General features: G+C 47.1%; 1 protein-coding gene across 1 annotated transcript in view; it reads left to right on the top strand.

Moving 5' to 3' along the window:
• Positions 1-14229, top strand: part of ADGRD1 (adhesion G protein-coupled receptor D1) — a gene marked incomplete at both ends in the record, with an annotated part of 143187 nt that overhangs the window by 22955 nt on the left and 106003 nt on the right. Inside the window, 5 exons of the mRNA XM_079717164.1 lie at positions 3871-4050; positions 6368-6622; positions 8781-8845; positions 9629-9784; positions 13829-13888. Of these exons, the coding sequence (XP_079573290.1) occupies positions 3871-4050; positions 6368-6622; positions 8781-8845; positions 9629-9784; positions 13829-13888 (716 nt within the window). The remainder of the gene's footprint in view (positions 1-3870; positions 4051-6367; positions 6623-8780; positions 8846-9628; positions 9785-13828; positions 13889-14229) is intronic.

Below are 14229 nucleotides of genomic sequence, written 5' to 3'. Positions count from 1 at the left end.
GAAGGCTTTCCAGGTGTGATAGCAATGTCTGCCCAGAGTCTCCAGGACTCCCTTTTATTGGCTGAAGCCTGTCCATCTCTGAGCCAGTGCCTGTGATTCCGACTGGTCCAGCCCATATGAACCTGGGGCTGTGTGGTCAGCCCCACCTGATCTAGAGGAAACAGGAGTGGGGACGATGGTCCCCCCCCAAGAACGTGGAGGTGCTGTGCTGGGCGAGGGAGGATGGGTGCCGGGCTGCTACATTACCTGCGGGTCACCTTGCCCTCCCTGCTGCCTATGCTTTGGTCCACTTTGAGTTAACAACATGCAGGGCACGGTGCTGAGTCCATGGGTCTGGGAAGAGCTTCTCCTCTACCTGGAGAGATTCCCTACCCACCCCTGCCTGCCACCTCTGCCCCGCCCGCAGCAGACACCAAGAGGATAACGCACAAGAAGACATCCTCGCCTAGCCCAGGTCTGTAGTGTGCATTTTTCTCCTCCATGGAATGCCTTCGAATCTTTTTTGTCTAATTCAGCGAGTGAGTCCTCTCCCAAACCACACTGTCTCTAAGGGCAGACAGAGAGATGACAGGTGCAGACTCCAGAGCCAGACTGCCTGGTTCAAATCCTGACTCTGTCGCCGGCTGTGTGGCCTTAGACAAGTTACTTTACCTCTCTTGGCTTCAATCCTCTCACTTGTAAAATGGGGACCGTACTAACACCTGGCTCATAACCCTAACTGTAACCCTAACCCTAACCCTAGCCGGGAGGACTAAAAGAATGAATACATGAAAATTCCTGGGACATTCTATCTTGCTCAAAGTAAGTTTTCCTTAAGCAGTAGTGATCCTAATTTTCTTTATGAAGTGTTCTTTATATAGTAAGGAAATTCATTTCTTGTTTGTTCAGTGTTTTACAAATAATTTTTTCCGGGGTTGACATTTGTCTTTTGACTTTGTCATGGTAAATTTTTTGCCTTGCAAAATTTTATAATATTTATACACTCAAATGTATCCATCTTTTCTTGGGACAGCTGGATATTTTTTCTTTTCTTTTTTTTCTTGGTCTTATTGAGAAAGAACTTTCCTCACATTATTTTTTTCGGACGGATGAGGATTCAATGCTCATAAAAAGAAGAAAAGTATTGAATCAGTTTGTCAATATTGCAGTTCTTTTTTTTCAGATTTTTTCTCCTTTGTATTGACAATTCCAAGTGCAAGAAGCAAAGTTCCTGAAAATGCTAATATTAGAGGGCTCATTGTGAATCTTTTAAGACTCTATGAAGACGTAAATTGATGTTTAAATACAAGCTGTTCCTCAGATAGAAATGATTATTTTGTAGGCTGAATGAACAAAAATGAAAAGCTTGGCTTATAGTAACCATTGTTTGCTTCAATCTTCCCTTACCTAATGCCAAATTGAATGTTTTATTTTTATTTTTCTTCCTGGACAGAAAGATATTTGGCCAAGACAGGATTGAGTGAAAGGAATTTTTAAATGCAGCAAAGTGTTTGGAAAAAATGGACTTGTGTGAATCCCGCTGGGACTTCGTTTCATAACAAAAGTTTCACAATGTGCCGTGTTCGTGTCCATGTGAAATTGGTTGTTTCTGAGTGGAGAGGCATGGCAGGAAGGCTCGGGTCTTTGTTTTTGGACTCTGCGCCATTGCAGTGCAAGGCAGACAGAAGTACTGGGATGCCCCGGGCCTGGGAGTCCCCTCCACCTGCTGAGTGGAACAGTGTCTGGGACAGCCCAACTGCCCTCTGAGCAAACTGCCAAAGTCCCACCCTTTCGTTGGCGTGACCTGTGTCCCAGGGCACTTTTGGGGACTTTTCTTTTTCCTCAGTAGCCCTGAGAACATACTCCTTACGACTTTGAGCTCTACCCTGGAGTCTCTCTGAGCCTCATCCATTATTTTGAGGTTCCTCTTTACATTAAAAAAAAAAATTAGAGAAATTCCAAACCAGGGAATTATATATTATTATATATTATATATATAATTATAATATATAATAATATATAATTATAATTATATATTAATTATATATTAATCAATAATTAAATATTCCCATGATTATTATATAATCATGCCATGTTTTACATGTTTATTTTAATCGTATTAAGGCTTTCGACCTACAAAGGTATAATGCAATGTAATTGTCACAGTTATATTGTCACAAGACATTTGAACAACTTGTGACAAATATGTTGATTCAGAAAGCATTACAGCCAGGATGGGTGGTGATGAGACAGAGGTTTATACTTGATGACAAATGTCTTCTTTTAATTCAGACTCTCTCGGACTGTGCCCATAATCTCATTGGAAGATAAGATCCAAAGTCTAAAATTGGTGCCTTTTATATAAATAAGGCCCAGGGCAAATGGCCGCCCCTGCTCCCCTCCCAGCCCCATCCTGGGCCTGTTTTGATCAACTCTGGGCACCTCCTCTCTCAGCATCAATGAAGCCTTCCCACCACAGAGCCTGGGCCAGGTTGGGAGGGCTGAGGCCGCCTGAGTTATTTCTGGCTTTCACCACGGAGTCCAGGCAGGCTGCATGCATTCACACACACACACACACACACACACACACACACACACACACACACACACGCACACAGTTTACTTATGGGCAAAGAAAGGGTAAATGTTACTGGATTCAGAGAAGCAGAGTGGAGGTAATCAGGGATCCAAAGGGCAATTCCAGGAGCCTCCGGCCAGGTGTGGCCACTGTCACCCCTCCCCCGGGAGCCTGCCCCTGGACTGCACAGTGATCGTGGGTCAGGGTCTTCACCATCAAGGGCTGGCCTTGTTCCTTACCCTCCCCCTGCTTCCAGTGATGGAGACACACCCACCAATGGGCCAGCTTGTTCATACCATTTAGTCCACGTGGAGCCTGGGGACCGGGCTCAGGGCTTAGGAGCCTGTGGACTGGCTGTCTCGGCTGCCAGGGCCTTCGTGTGCCCCACTTTGTTGGGAATGAACAACTGTAGGTCTCAAAACCTTTCAAAGTGGCTTCCTCTTTGACTAGAAATGCCCTACTGGGAATTTATCCTAAAGGCATCTAATCTGAGACGTGCAGAAAGGTTTAGCTTCCAGTTCTGTTTGGGAAATTAAAAGTTGAAGGAAACTTTAAGACCCAGCCACGGGGGGAGGGGTTTGCTGTTTAAAAAAAAAAATTACAGTTCCTGTTTATTTTATTTTTTGGCCACGCCACGCGGCTTTCAGGATCTTAGTTCCCCGACCAGGGATTGAACCCGTGCCCTCAGTGGTGAGCGCACAGAGTCCTAACCACTGGACCACCAGGGAATTCCCTAGAGTTCCTGTTTAGAATGTCATGAGGTGCAGATACAAACAATGATGACATAGGGGTGTATTTATGGACATTGGAGGGGGTCTACGATGTAGTAAGTTTTCAAAACATGTGGCTTAGAAACCAGTATGTATGAGTTGGTTCCTTTCTCTGTAAAATATGTTTATGGAGAGGCCTTTGGAAGGAGCTACCTAAACTGCCGACGTCTGTAGGTCAGACTGAGTTTGGGTCTCGTCTGAGTCGGTCTCTAGTTCAGGGACCTTGGGCAAACCGGACTCAAGTTTCTTCATCTGCCTAACGGGGTAAGCCGATGAATGATAATCGGGTTTTGTAGTATTTATGAGGAGAGGATTCATTTAAAACCCTTAGTAAAGTGTCTGGTACTTAGTGAGCTGTTCATAAATATTACCTGTTTCTATGGTCTGTATTTTCTGGATTGAGCATACACTGTCTCTGGAATGAGAAAAAAGAAAATTGCCTTTTAAATGAAAAACAAAGAGCAGCTAGAACGACCTGCTTCAGTGAGGTTAAGTCCCATCCGTTTTTCTTTAAAAATAACCCCACGCCTTTTCTGTCCTCAGGGGTCACGTTCTCTTTTTTCTGGAAGACGCAAGCAGAACAGTCCAGAACAACCCCTTTCGCGTTCGGGGGACAGGTCATTTCCAACGGGTTCAAAGTCTGCTCCAGCGGTGGCAAGGGCTCCGTGGAGCTGTACACGCGTGACAACTCCATGACGTGGGAGGCCACCTTCAGCCCCCCAGGTAAGGGCGCCGCTGGCCCGGAGGGACCCTCAGGGAGGCGTAAGGAGGCCAGACGCTCCGCTGTCGGTCCCCTGGCCTGCGGGCGGTTGAGCCCCGTCCTCTCAGGGGCTGCTTGGGAGGACTTGCTGGAAAGGGTGAGATGACATCCTCTGCGGAGATGTCTGCACGGCGGATGAGGGGCGGGGTCCTTCGGGCGGACGCCTGGGCGCCCCCTGACCGCGGGATGGCTGGGGCACTGCGCCATGTTACTTAGTGCCCCGAGCCTCAGTTTCCCTAGTGAAGGCATTTTACCTCACAGCTTGGGGGAAATTAACTGGAACATTGCATGCGGAGGGCTCAGCACAGTGGCTATTGTTTCTCCTTTTCCTGTCCTTCCCCTCCCTCCTTCTTTTTAGTGCTGTAGACTTGCAAATGTTTAGACTTCGCTGTGAAAAAGAGGGGCTGACGATTAGGGGAAAGAAGGCGGGCGGAGGGGAGGCGTGTGGGCACCAGGCCAGCGAGGGCCTGGGATTCAGGAGGGATGGTCTGGACCAGTGTGGGGACTGGGTGTGTGCAGATGTGGCTGAGTGCGGAGGTGGGTGGCCACGTGGTTCTGTCTGACGATTCCTATTTCCTCCGGGGCTCAGTGGGATCCTTCGCTGGCCCGGCATGAGGTCAGAGGTGTGGGCCAGGAAGCTGGGGGAGGCCGGAGGTCTGGAGTGGGAACTGAGATGGGGAGAGGCGACGGGGGACTCAGACTGTCTCGAGGTAGCGTGGACGGGCTGCCCAGTCCAGACTGGAGGCTAGGAAGGGAATCGCAGAGGTGGAGGGCAAAGTGAGAGTCTAGAACGATCTCCTTCAGGAGGAAATGACACCTCTGATATAGGCAAGGAAAATTCATTTTCGGACCATTTAAAGGAGGCTGCGTGTCTCAGTTGTTAAAAAACCATGGGCCCTGGAGCCACGCAGCCTGGGTCAAATCCCCCTCTGCACCCCCCTGTTAGCTGTGCGTACCCGGGCGCTACCCGCCCGCTCTGTGCCTCAGTGTGCTCGTCTGTAACGTGGGCACAATAACAGTACTCGGTCATAGGGTGACTGTGAGAGGGGAATGAGCTACCACACAAGGATCCTACAGGAGAGGGGCCCTGTGAGCACTGCACGCATCTGCCTGATTCTGCTGCTGCTGTGAGCTGGGACCAAGCTCGTACCTCCATACCCGGAAAAGGGGCAAATTCAGTGCACACAGAATTTGAGAGAATCTTGCGTGTTTGCTCTCTGATCCCCGAGGCCAGAGCTTGTCTCTGCGTCCTCTACCTGTTCAGACCTGCCTGTCCTGGCCCTGTTCATGGCTCTTATCACCTTCCACCTGCTATCAGTCTCTTCCGTAAGAAGAGAGCCCTTGGGGCTGACACAGTATCAGGCACCCAGTCGTTTATCTTGAACACGTTTTAAGGTCAGATCTGCTGAATCCTGATTGTTTCCCCACCCAGAGAAATGGGGAGAACTGCAAACATTTCTGCCTGGCAGTGTGCTCTTTATTTGTTCGTTGAAGGGATTTTCACACTCCAGGGCAGTGAGACTTTGGACCTGTCTCGGATCCAAGTGCTCTCCGGAAACTCACGGCTAGAAAGTTGCACAATCCCAAGCGAGAACCCCGGGGTAACTGCTGGGTGATTTAAGATGACCGCCTGGCTCGGGTCATAGGCTTCCTATAAAGGGCGTCTTCCAGCAGCAAGTCCCTGAGGGCGTCTGAGCACACACCTGCACGTCGAGGTGTGGCCATTTGCGGGGCAAGCTGCCATCAAAGTCCAGTGAGCTTTCTTCTCGTTGGTGAACCGTGGTTCTCATGACAGAGAGATGAGTCATTGCCGAGGCTCCTGATATAGGATCCTGACGGAGCCAGGAGTGGTCTGTTCTCCCCCGGTGCTGCCATATTGGCTGCTATCACCTGCTTGAGGTCAGGGCAGAGGTGGGTATCAGTGGCCTTTGGGCTGAATCAGGTCCTCAGATAGGTCTCATTGTCCTGCCCTGTGCTGGCCTAGGCTGGATTAAAAAAATATTTTTGAACAAGTTATGACCATTAGTTATTACTTCATTTAATTTAAAATGGCAAAGGGTCTCTTTGAACGGCTTCTGGGATTTCGGGGGTGGGTACCTTCTTTCCTGTGCTCCTAAGGACTGAGAGAAGTGAGATGTGGATTATGATCTATATGAGGACTCAACCAGCGGTAGCACTGACCCATCATCATAAGAAAGAGAAATGTGCTTAAAAGTAGAATGACCACTGCCTGGGGAGCTCGACCCACATCACCAGAAGGGTGTCTCTGCTCTTTCCCAGGCCCCTACTGGACTCATGTCCTATTTACATGGAATTCTAAGGAGGGCCTGAAAGTCTACGTCAACGGGACGCTGAGCACCTCAGACCCGAGTGGAAAAGTGTCTCATGCCTACGGGGAGCCCAATGTCAACCTCGTGATAGGGTCTGATCAGGACCAGCCCAAGCGCTACGAGAATGGTGCTTTTGACGAGTTCATCATCTGGGAACGGGCCCTGACGCCGGATGAGATCGCCATGTACTTCACAGCTGCCATTGGTCAGTGAGAAGGGAGGGGCTGCGGGCCGGGTGTGACGTCAGCTCCTGGGGACGGGGCGGGCTTCGCAGCCACCTCCCCTTGCCAGCATTTTTCTTCTCCTCCCTCTCCTGATGCGGCCGTCAGCGCTGCAGGCTGAGATGTGTCCTGATCAGCCTCACAAATACGATGGGTTTTCTAGAGCCCCTGCTCTCTGAGATGGAGGAGTCCACAATTTACCAGAAACACGCTGAGATGAATATTCTCCTGCTGTCACCAGGGAGTTTTCGAGGTGTTTGTGACAGATGTTTATGGAAAGCTTTGGGAATCCAGTGTTCCAGGTCCATTAGTGCATTTGATCCACAAATGTTTACCACATGCTTCCCGCGTGCCAGACTCACCCACCACGGGCCCTCGGAGCGCCCCCAGGACGCCCCCTTCCTGCTTAGCACAGAGCGGTGGTTCAGATCAGGGACCCGGGGGACAGTTGGACCTGGGTTCAGATACTCAGTCCACCACGATGAACTGTGGGACTTGGAAAGTCACTAATTAAAAAAATGGAGGTAACATTCATAAAACGTGAATGTCACCATTTTACAGTGTACAGTTCAGTGGTACTTACTATGTCCACATGTTGTGCAACCATCACCCCCAAAGGAACCCAGCACCAGTGAGCAGTCACTCCCCCTTTCCTCATTCCCCAGCAACCACTAATTTACTTTCTGTCTCTATGGATTTACCTATTCTGGATATTCCATATAAATGGAATCATATGTGACCTTTTGTGTCTCGTATGACATCACTAGGAATCTCTGTTTTGGACTCTTGCCTTCCTTTGCATAAAGATTTGTCTGTACAGGAAGCTGTGAGCTAGGGCTGTAGGTACCCAAAGGGGGCGTTTCCCTGGGTGACCTGTCTGGAGGGGGCCCCTCTTCTAACCTGTTAGCTAGAGCAGTGCCATTTTCTGATGGGTCGGTCCAGCTGAGGTGGCCTCTTCTTTTCTAATTCACACAAAGGCAGAGTGTGGATCAGCTATCCCTCTGCTCAGGTGTCCCCCCCAGCCCTGCGATGGTTGGCCGTTCCTTCTGTAGAGAAGCCCAGGAAGCAGAAGGCTTTGTTCAGAGTCCCACGGTTTGAAAGTGTGTTTCTTTGACACTAGAAACACACTCTGCACAATCAGATGCTCTTATAAGAACCAGTTGGGAACCGAGACTGACTTAGACCCGGCCGACTCTCGGTTCTCAGCCTAGTCTCACGTGGTCATCAGTTATGAGGATGGACAGGGCCGCTGGGCTGAGTTTTATTGTCCTTCACGTTCTCTTATGGACTCACATGAGGTAAATGTGAATTTGATGGAACTCCTTGGCATCCAAGGAATGAATGTCACTCTGACTTGGAGAACACAGTGTTTGGGGCTCTGATCCCCAGAGCAGTGTCACACCTTACCCTCTCACCAGCTACCGACCTCCACCCACGGGGTCATTTACTCCTGGAGCCAGGGATGGGTGATGAGGTTATTCCCTCAGGCCACCCAAAGCAACTTGAGGGATTTCCAGAAATGACGTAGAGTATCTAGTTCAGTCTGTGTTTTCATTGGGGAATACGAAAATTAGAAGGAGTTGGACGTCTTCATTATTATAATCATTCGTAATGGACCAAATGGGGTCTTGAATAGAATCCTCGGGATGGGAGGGGCTCAGGAAGATGGTCTCCCCACCTCTTGATGGGGTCCACGCCAGTGTCACCTCACTGGGACGGGAGGTGGCGAGGTCTCCTGTTTGTCCCAGCCCAGTGATTCACAACCCTCCGTGTTTTATCTCTAAGTAGTTCAGATGGACTGCTGGCAATGGAAATCCATTTCTTTTGCTTCTTTATTTATTTGAAATCAGTAAAACCATGTATAAAGTCATCTTTTTATATGATGACTTGCCTAAAGACTATTCCCAAGCAATTTAGACTATAAATGGAACAATAATTTGACCTGGGAAAATCCATACAATCTACCCGTTTCGCTGATTTATTAGGCCTTTATTGTTCCAGCGACATTGCTACTCAAAACATTCTCAGACTCTTAGTTTGTCTCTGAAGCTGGTAGATTTTTGAACAAGGACAGGCCTTCCTGAGGGTGAATGAGGTGACCACGGCTTAGCCCTTAATGAAGCATGATCGATTTTTTTCCAGGAAAGCATGTTTTGTTGTCTTCAACGCCACCCAGCTTCCTCACGACACCCACAGCAAACACCATGGTGAGCAGATGCATTTAATGTTGTCCCCACCTCCCCATCTTGGTGATGTCTTTTTGCTTGGACTATATGCCAGGAGAGTGGGAATCCCATTACACAGTCTGGTCCTGTCTTACTGGCAGTATAATGAATGTCTGGGAGGAAATAATCAATGGAGGGGAAGCCAACACTGGCACTAAATCGCAACGCTCGGAGTGACTAAATGGAAGACCTGCTTCCTGTGTGGCCTGTAGCCTCAGGTGCCTACACAGAGTCAACAAGACTTCCCAGGGACCCCCCCGACCCCCGACCCGAGACTGTTTTCTGGTGCACTTGGCACCATGGGCTGAGAGCAAAGACGAGCTGGCCTTGACATTGGCTTCTCTCTGCGCCATTTTCTTCTGATGTTTGAGGAAAGGATCAATACATTTAGAAAGTGTTCCCCTCTGGAATTCATTTGGGATCAATCAACTTCCCTTCCATGGGAACCTTAACGTAATAGCGAGTGAACAGACTCTAGAACCATCTGCTTGGGTTCAAATCCCAGTTCTCTTATTTATTTCTGCGTAAGCCTCTCCACGCTTAGTGTCATGTATCAAATGGGTGCGTATTTCATGAGGCTGCTGTAAGGATGAAACATTAATACTATTTGTGAAGTAGTCACAAGAGTGCCTGCCTGGTATATAGTAGGTGCTATTACCATGATTACTATGGTGTGAGAAGCATGAGGCCCAGAGGACACACTGAACTTCTGTAGAAATCTTGGCTTTAGTTCTTAAAGGAACTCATGTTGCTGATTTCTTTTAGGTGCCCAGTGATGCATACCATCCCATCATAACCAACTTGACAGAGGAGAGAAGAAACTTCCAGAGTCCTGGAATCATTCTGAATTACCTTCAAAATATGTCTCTCAGCTTACCCAATAAATCCCTCTCGGAGGAAACAGCATTAAATCTCACCAAGGTAAAGCTATTTGATTTCTGTGCCGAGTGGATCAGCGTTGGCAAACTGCCAGACCATGGCCCACAGATGTGCCTTGTTTGACCTACACAGGGCTGAAAGAATCAGAAACTTTAATATAAAAGTCTGGATTTCAACCAGATGGCATGGCTGCTCCGGCCAGCTGTACACAGCTCAGCGGAGTCTCCTGCAGATGAGACTCGACGCTTCATCTTGTTTTCCCAGTGCCCAGCCAGCCTGGCCCCTCTCTCCATCCACCTGGCCCCTGTAGGCATTTGGGTTTGCAATTCCTGTTCTAAACTCTACCACCTCCCTTGGCAACAGGTAGAAGGTGGAGTTGGGTCTTTGGCAGATTTAGCCGTGGGGCAACAGTGTGACCCCAACACTGTGACTTGTATCTCAGTGGGAATTCCCAAAGTTACGTAAAGCACTTAGGGAGTGCACCACGTATGACATTGGAACGAAGGTGCTTTCTCTTTTCATTCTCAAAATCTTTCTACGTCAAGGTAGAGGAGGATGCTGGGCTCTTGGGGGCTTGATAACTTCGATCTCAGCACAGGGCTCCTGGTTGATGTGCAGAAAGAAGGGACGCCTGAGACCGTTTCACTTCAAAAGTGCAGCATAAGTGTTAAGAGCAGGATGTGTAGGCTCTGACTGCAGGGTCGAATGTCTCTGCCGGTTACTTACAGTGCACTCTCGGTCGCGTTATGTAGCACCTCTCTGCCTCACTTTGCTCATCTGAGATATGGGGAGATAATAGTACTCACCTCACTGGGGACTAAAAGGGTTCCTATGTGCATAGTATGTGTCTGGCACTTGGCGAGTGCTTTTTAAGGGTTCTTAATTCTTACTGGTTTCCTTGCTGAAGACAGATCCAAAGAAGTACCTGAAAGCATGTGTTCTGTAAACAAAGACATCCTGAAATGCAGGGTGGGTCCTGAATGCCATAGTGTTCCTGCCCAGGCGACAGAAGCAAGAGTTAGACGTCTCAGATTTCGTTCATTCATTCATAGTACCTGCTAGGTTCTGAGGATCTGGGATGACCAAGAACCACTTCCTGCTTCCAAGAGGCTCAGGGCTGAGAGGATGAAGATGGACCATGGAGTCTGAAAAGTGCTGTGAGGGGGTGTCCCGAGCTGCAGGAGCTCAGTGACACTGGAGTCAGGCAAGCCTGGGTTTGACCCCCAGCTCTATGTCCTTGGGCAACTTTTTAACTTCTTCAAGCCTCAGTTTCCCAGTCTGTGTTATGGGGATAATTTGATGACCCAAGTCTCTCTCTCCTAGAATGGTTTTGGCTGCAAATAAACAGTCATATTACTATTTTAAAAACAATAGGGGCAGCTAATTGCTTCACTCCAGTTTTGATTACTTCAGTCTTCATTCACAGCAGGGATTTGGGTAGCAGCAGGACAATTCTCTTAGCGTTCTGCTCTGTTTCCAAGGGGCTGGAATGGTTCCCAACACCACACCTCACTAACAACCACCAGGAGGGAAAGCAAGGTCAGGGGGCTCCAATTTCTTTATAGGGGACGAAATTCTTTCCCATGGTTCCCCCTGCAGAGATCCATCACATGACTGCGCCTAGACCAATCACTAGCCAAGGGGAGTGGGCCTGGCTTGGTAGCTCAGCCAATCATATGGCAGTATGGGCGGGGCCAAGGCAGCACTCTGAGCACTTCCGGGCTCCCCACAGGAAGCACTTCCGGGCTCTGCACGTGAGCTCTGGGGGTGGGTGTGAGGATGCCCAGAGGGAGCAGACTGCCCAGAGGGGTGAACGGGAGCGTCCGGCCCCTCCATGGTCTTGAAGAGATGTCTACATGGGAACGTAGAATTCAATGCAGGTCTACATAGGAAACAGTTATTTTTGAAGCTTGGCGACTTCCTCTTTCCTTTCGACTCCCCTTTTCCCCTCAGATATACTGGACACTGTCAGAGGTCCCAGACTCAAATAAAGTAAATGGATGATTGGGTCAGATAGACAATAGGGAGGAGTAGAGACCGTGGCAAACTGGAAGGTGCCCACCCACAGGGAGTGGCATCGAGCTGCTCAAGAGTCCCCTGACTTTAACCTTGAGGGTAACCTCTTCTGATTTTGCAAGCAAAACTCTGTACCTGATTTTGAAATGGAAACTCATCCAATTAAAAAAAAAGTGGACAGCTAACTGAAATTTAAAAGCAATTGTGTACAAACCAAATAAAAGACATTTATGAGGCAGATTCAGCCTGTGGGCCATCAGCTTGAGACCTCTGATGGGGGCCCGTGTTGAGATACCTGACTCTGGGTGTCCTGGAGAGGAATCCTGCAGATTTACCCCAAACTCCACCCATCTCTGATTGGATGAGAAATAAAAATCTTTGGCATCCATATCCAATTTTCCATAATGCCCTGGCTTCTCACCACTAACAGTTGAACAGGAAAGTGACAAGAAGTCAATTCTTGTGCTGGGTAATAAGGAGACCATTAGCCACACGTGGCTCTTGAGCACTTGAACTGTGATCAGTTCAAATCAAGATCGAAAATACACACTGGATCTCTAAAATTTAGTATAACAGAAGAGTGTAAATTATCAAATTGATGATTTTTATATTGATTGCATGTTGAAGTGATATTTTAGATATGTTGCGCTAAGTCAAATGTATTATTAAAAAGTAATCTCACCTGTTTTCTTTTCACTTTTTAAATATGGCTATTAGAAAATTTAAAATAAAACTGTGAATTGCATTATATTTCTATTCAGCTGAACTGCTCTAGATCAGGACTCAGCAAACTATAGCCCTTGGGCCAAATCTAGCCCACTGCCTGTTTTTGTAAATAAAGTTTTATTGTAACACACTCATTTAGTTATGGATTGTCTGTCACTAATTTTGCACTACAGTGGCAGAACTGAGTGTTTGTGACAGAACTGTATGGTGTGTAAAGTCTAAAATTTTTACTAGGTGATCCTCTTAAAGAAAAGTGCTGACCCCTGCTCTAGATTATAAATTCTGCCCCCTAGGCCTCAAGCCCAATGAGGGCAGGGATCATGATTGTTTTTTTCATATTTAGTTTTTAAATTTCATCTTTAAATTTTAAGGTATTGCACTTTAGGGTCTTATAAGTATTTATCAAATAAAGATAAATGAAAGAGTGAGGAGTTTTGATGATCTCTAAATATTTAGTGTCTAAAAGTGTGAGGAAGAATGTGGCATTTTGGAGAAGGCAGTTTGGTGGAAATATAGGAGGCTTAGAACAGGCTCTAAGTTTAATTCTTGTGTCTGTAGTAGGAGACGCACTGTTAAAAACCTACATGAGTAATGTAAATGAGTGAAACAGATTAGGTGTAAGGCAATAGGGAGTGGTGAGGACTGGGGTGAGCTGGAGAATGCACAACGACCTAAGGGGTCAGCTGCTGTTCAGTTTTGGTCAATGGTGGCCATGTGGGACTATGGGATAAGAATTGTCCAAGCTTCTGCTTTTTTCACAAGAAGGAGGAAATTCACATAGTTTCATTTAAATCTCCCAATTTGAAGATGTTACAAGCTACTTTCATTTTTTTAGAACAATAGTGAGCCAAACCAAGCATGGTTTTAAGGTGATTTGTCCAAGGGACCCCGAGTAACTTCTGCTTATGGAGGGGTCATTTCCAATTAAACAAGTGGGTTTTTATGTCAGCTTGGCTTCTCATGCCAAGAAAAACACACGGAGCAGGCCATGATTTGTTCATTCATTCATTCGTTTGTTCAACAGGCTTTTACCGAGGGCCGGTTATATCTTCCAGGTACTGTACTTAGGGCCGCTGCCGTAACTAAGCTGTGAACACACATCTAACATCTAAATGTTTGTCACTGACTAAAGGATTGTCACCAGGAGCAAATAAGATAACATCTATAAAATCTATAAAAGGGCTTTGTACAATATAACCAGATCCACTAACGGGAGCTATTTTGGTTTACTACTGTGTATGTGTAAAACCCAGCCCGTGGTTGACAGAGATGGGAAAATCAAAGGTCTTATAATTTTGAGGCTTAAGGATACATGCTAAGCAGTGTCATCTTGTCTTCCTTTAGACTTTCTTAAAGACCGTGGGAGAGGTTCTTTTTTTGCCCAGTTGGACTGCTGTGTCAGAGGTAAGAGAAAAGAACATTTAGATCTTCAAAAGGGGCACATTTTTGTCTTTCTGGAAGTGGCATAAGTATGGCCCAATTCACATCTGTAAGAGAAATGATGCATCTCTGGGATATTAGAGCTAATTTTGACTGGATATACGACTGATTTGCAATGCTCTGTCTTCTCTATGGATCAGTTCTATGAGCATCAGTACCATGGTCCTGTTGTCAACACTGAACAGGAAAACAGTTGGATTTCTGCATGAGGAATGTATGCTTGTTTATCATTTTAGAAACCTATTTTTTACCATCACATTGTTCTTGAATGATAATAAAACACATGTTTGATGTTTAAAGATCAC

The sequence above is a fragment of the Hyperoodon ampullatus genome (genome assembly GCF_949752795.1).
Source record: "Hyperoodon ampullatus genome assembly, chromosome: 13".
NCBI lineage: Eukaryota > Metazoa > Chordata > Mammalia > Artiodactyla > Ziphiidae > Hyperoodon > Hyperoodon ampullatus.
This window is presented reverse-complemented; position numbering and strand designations above follow the sequence as displayed.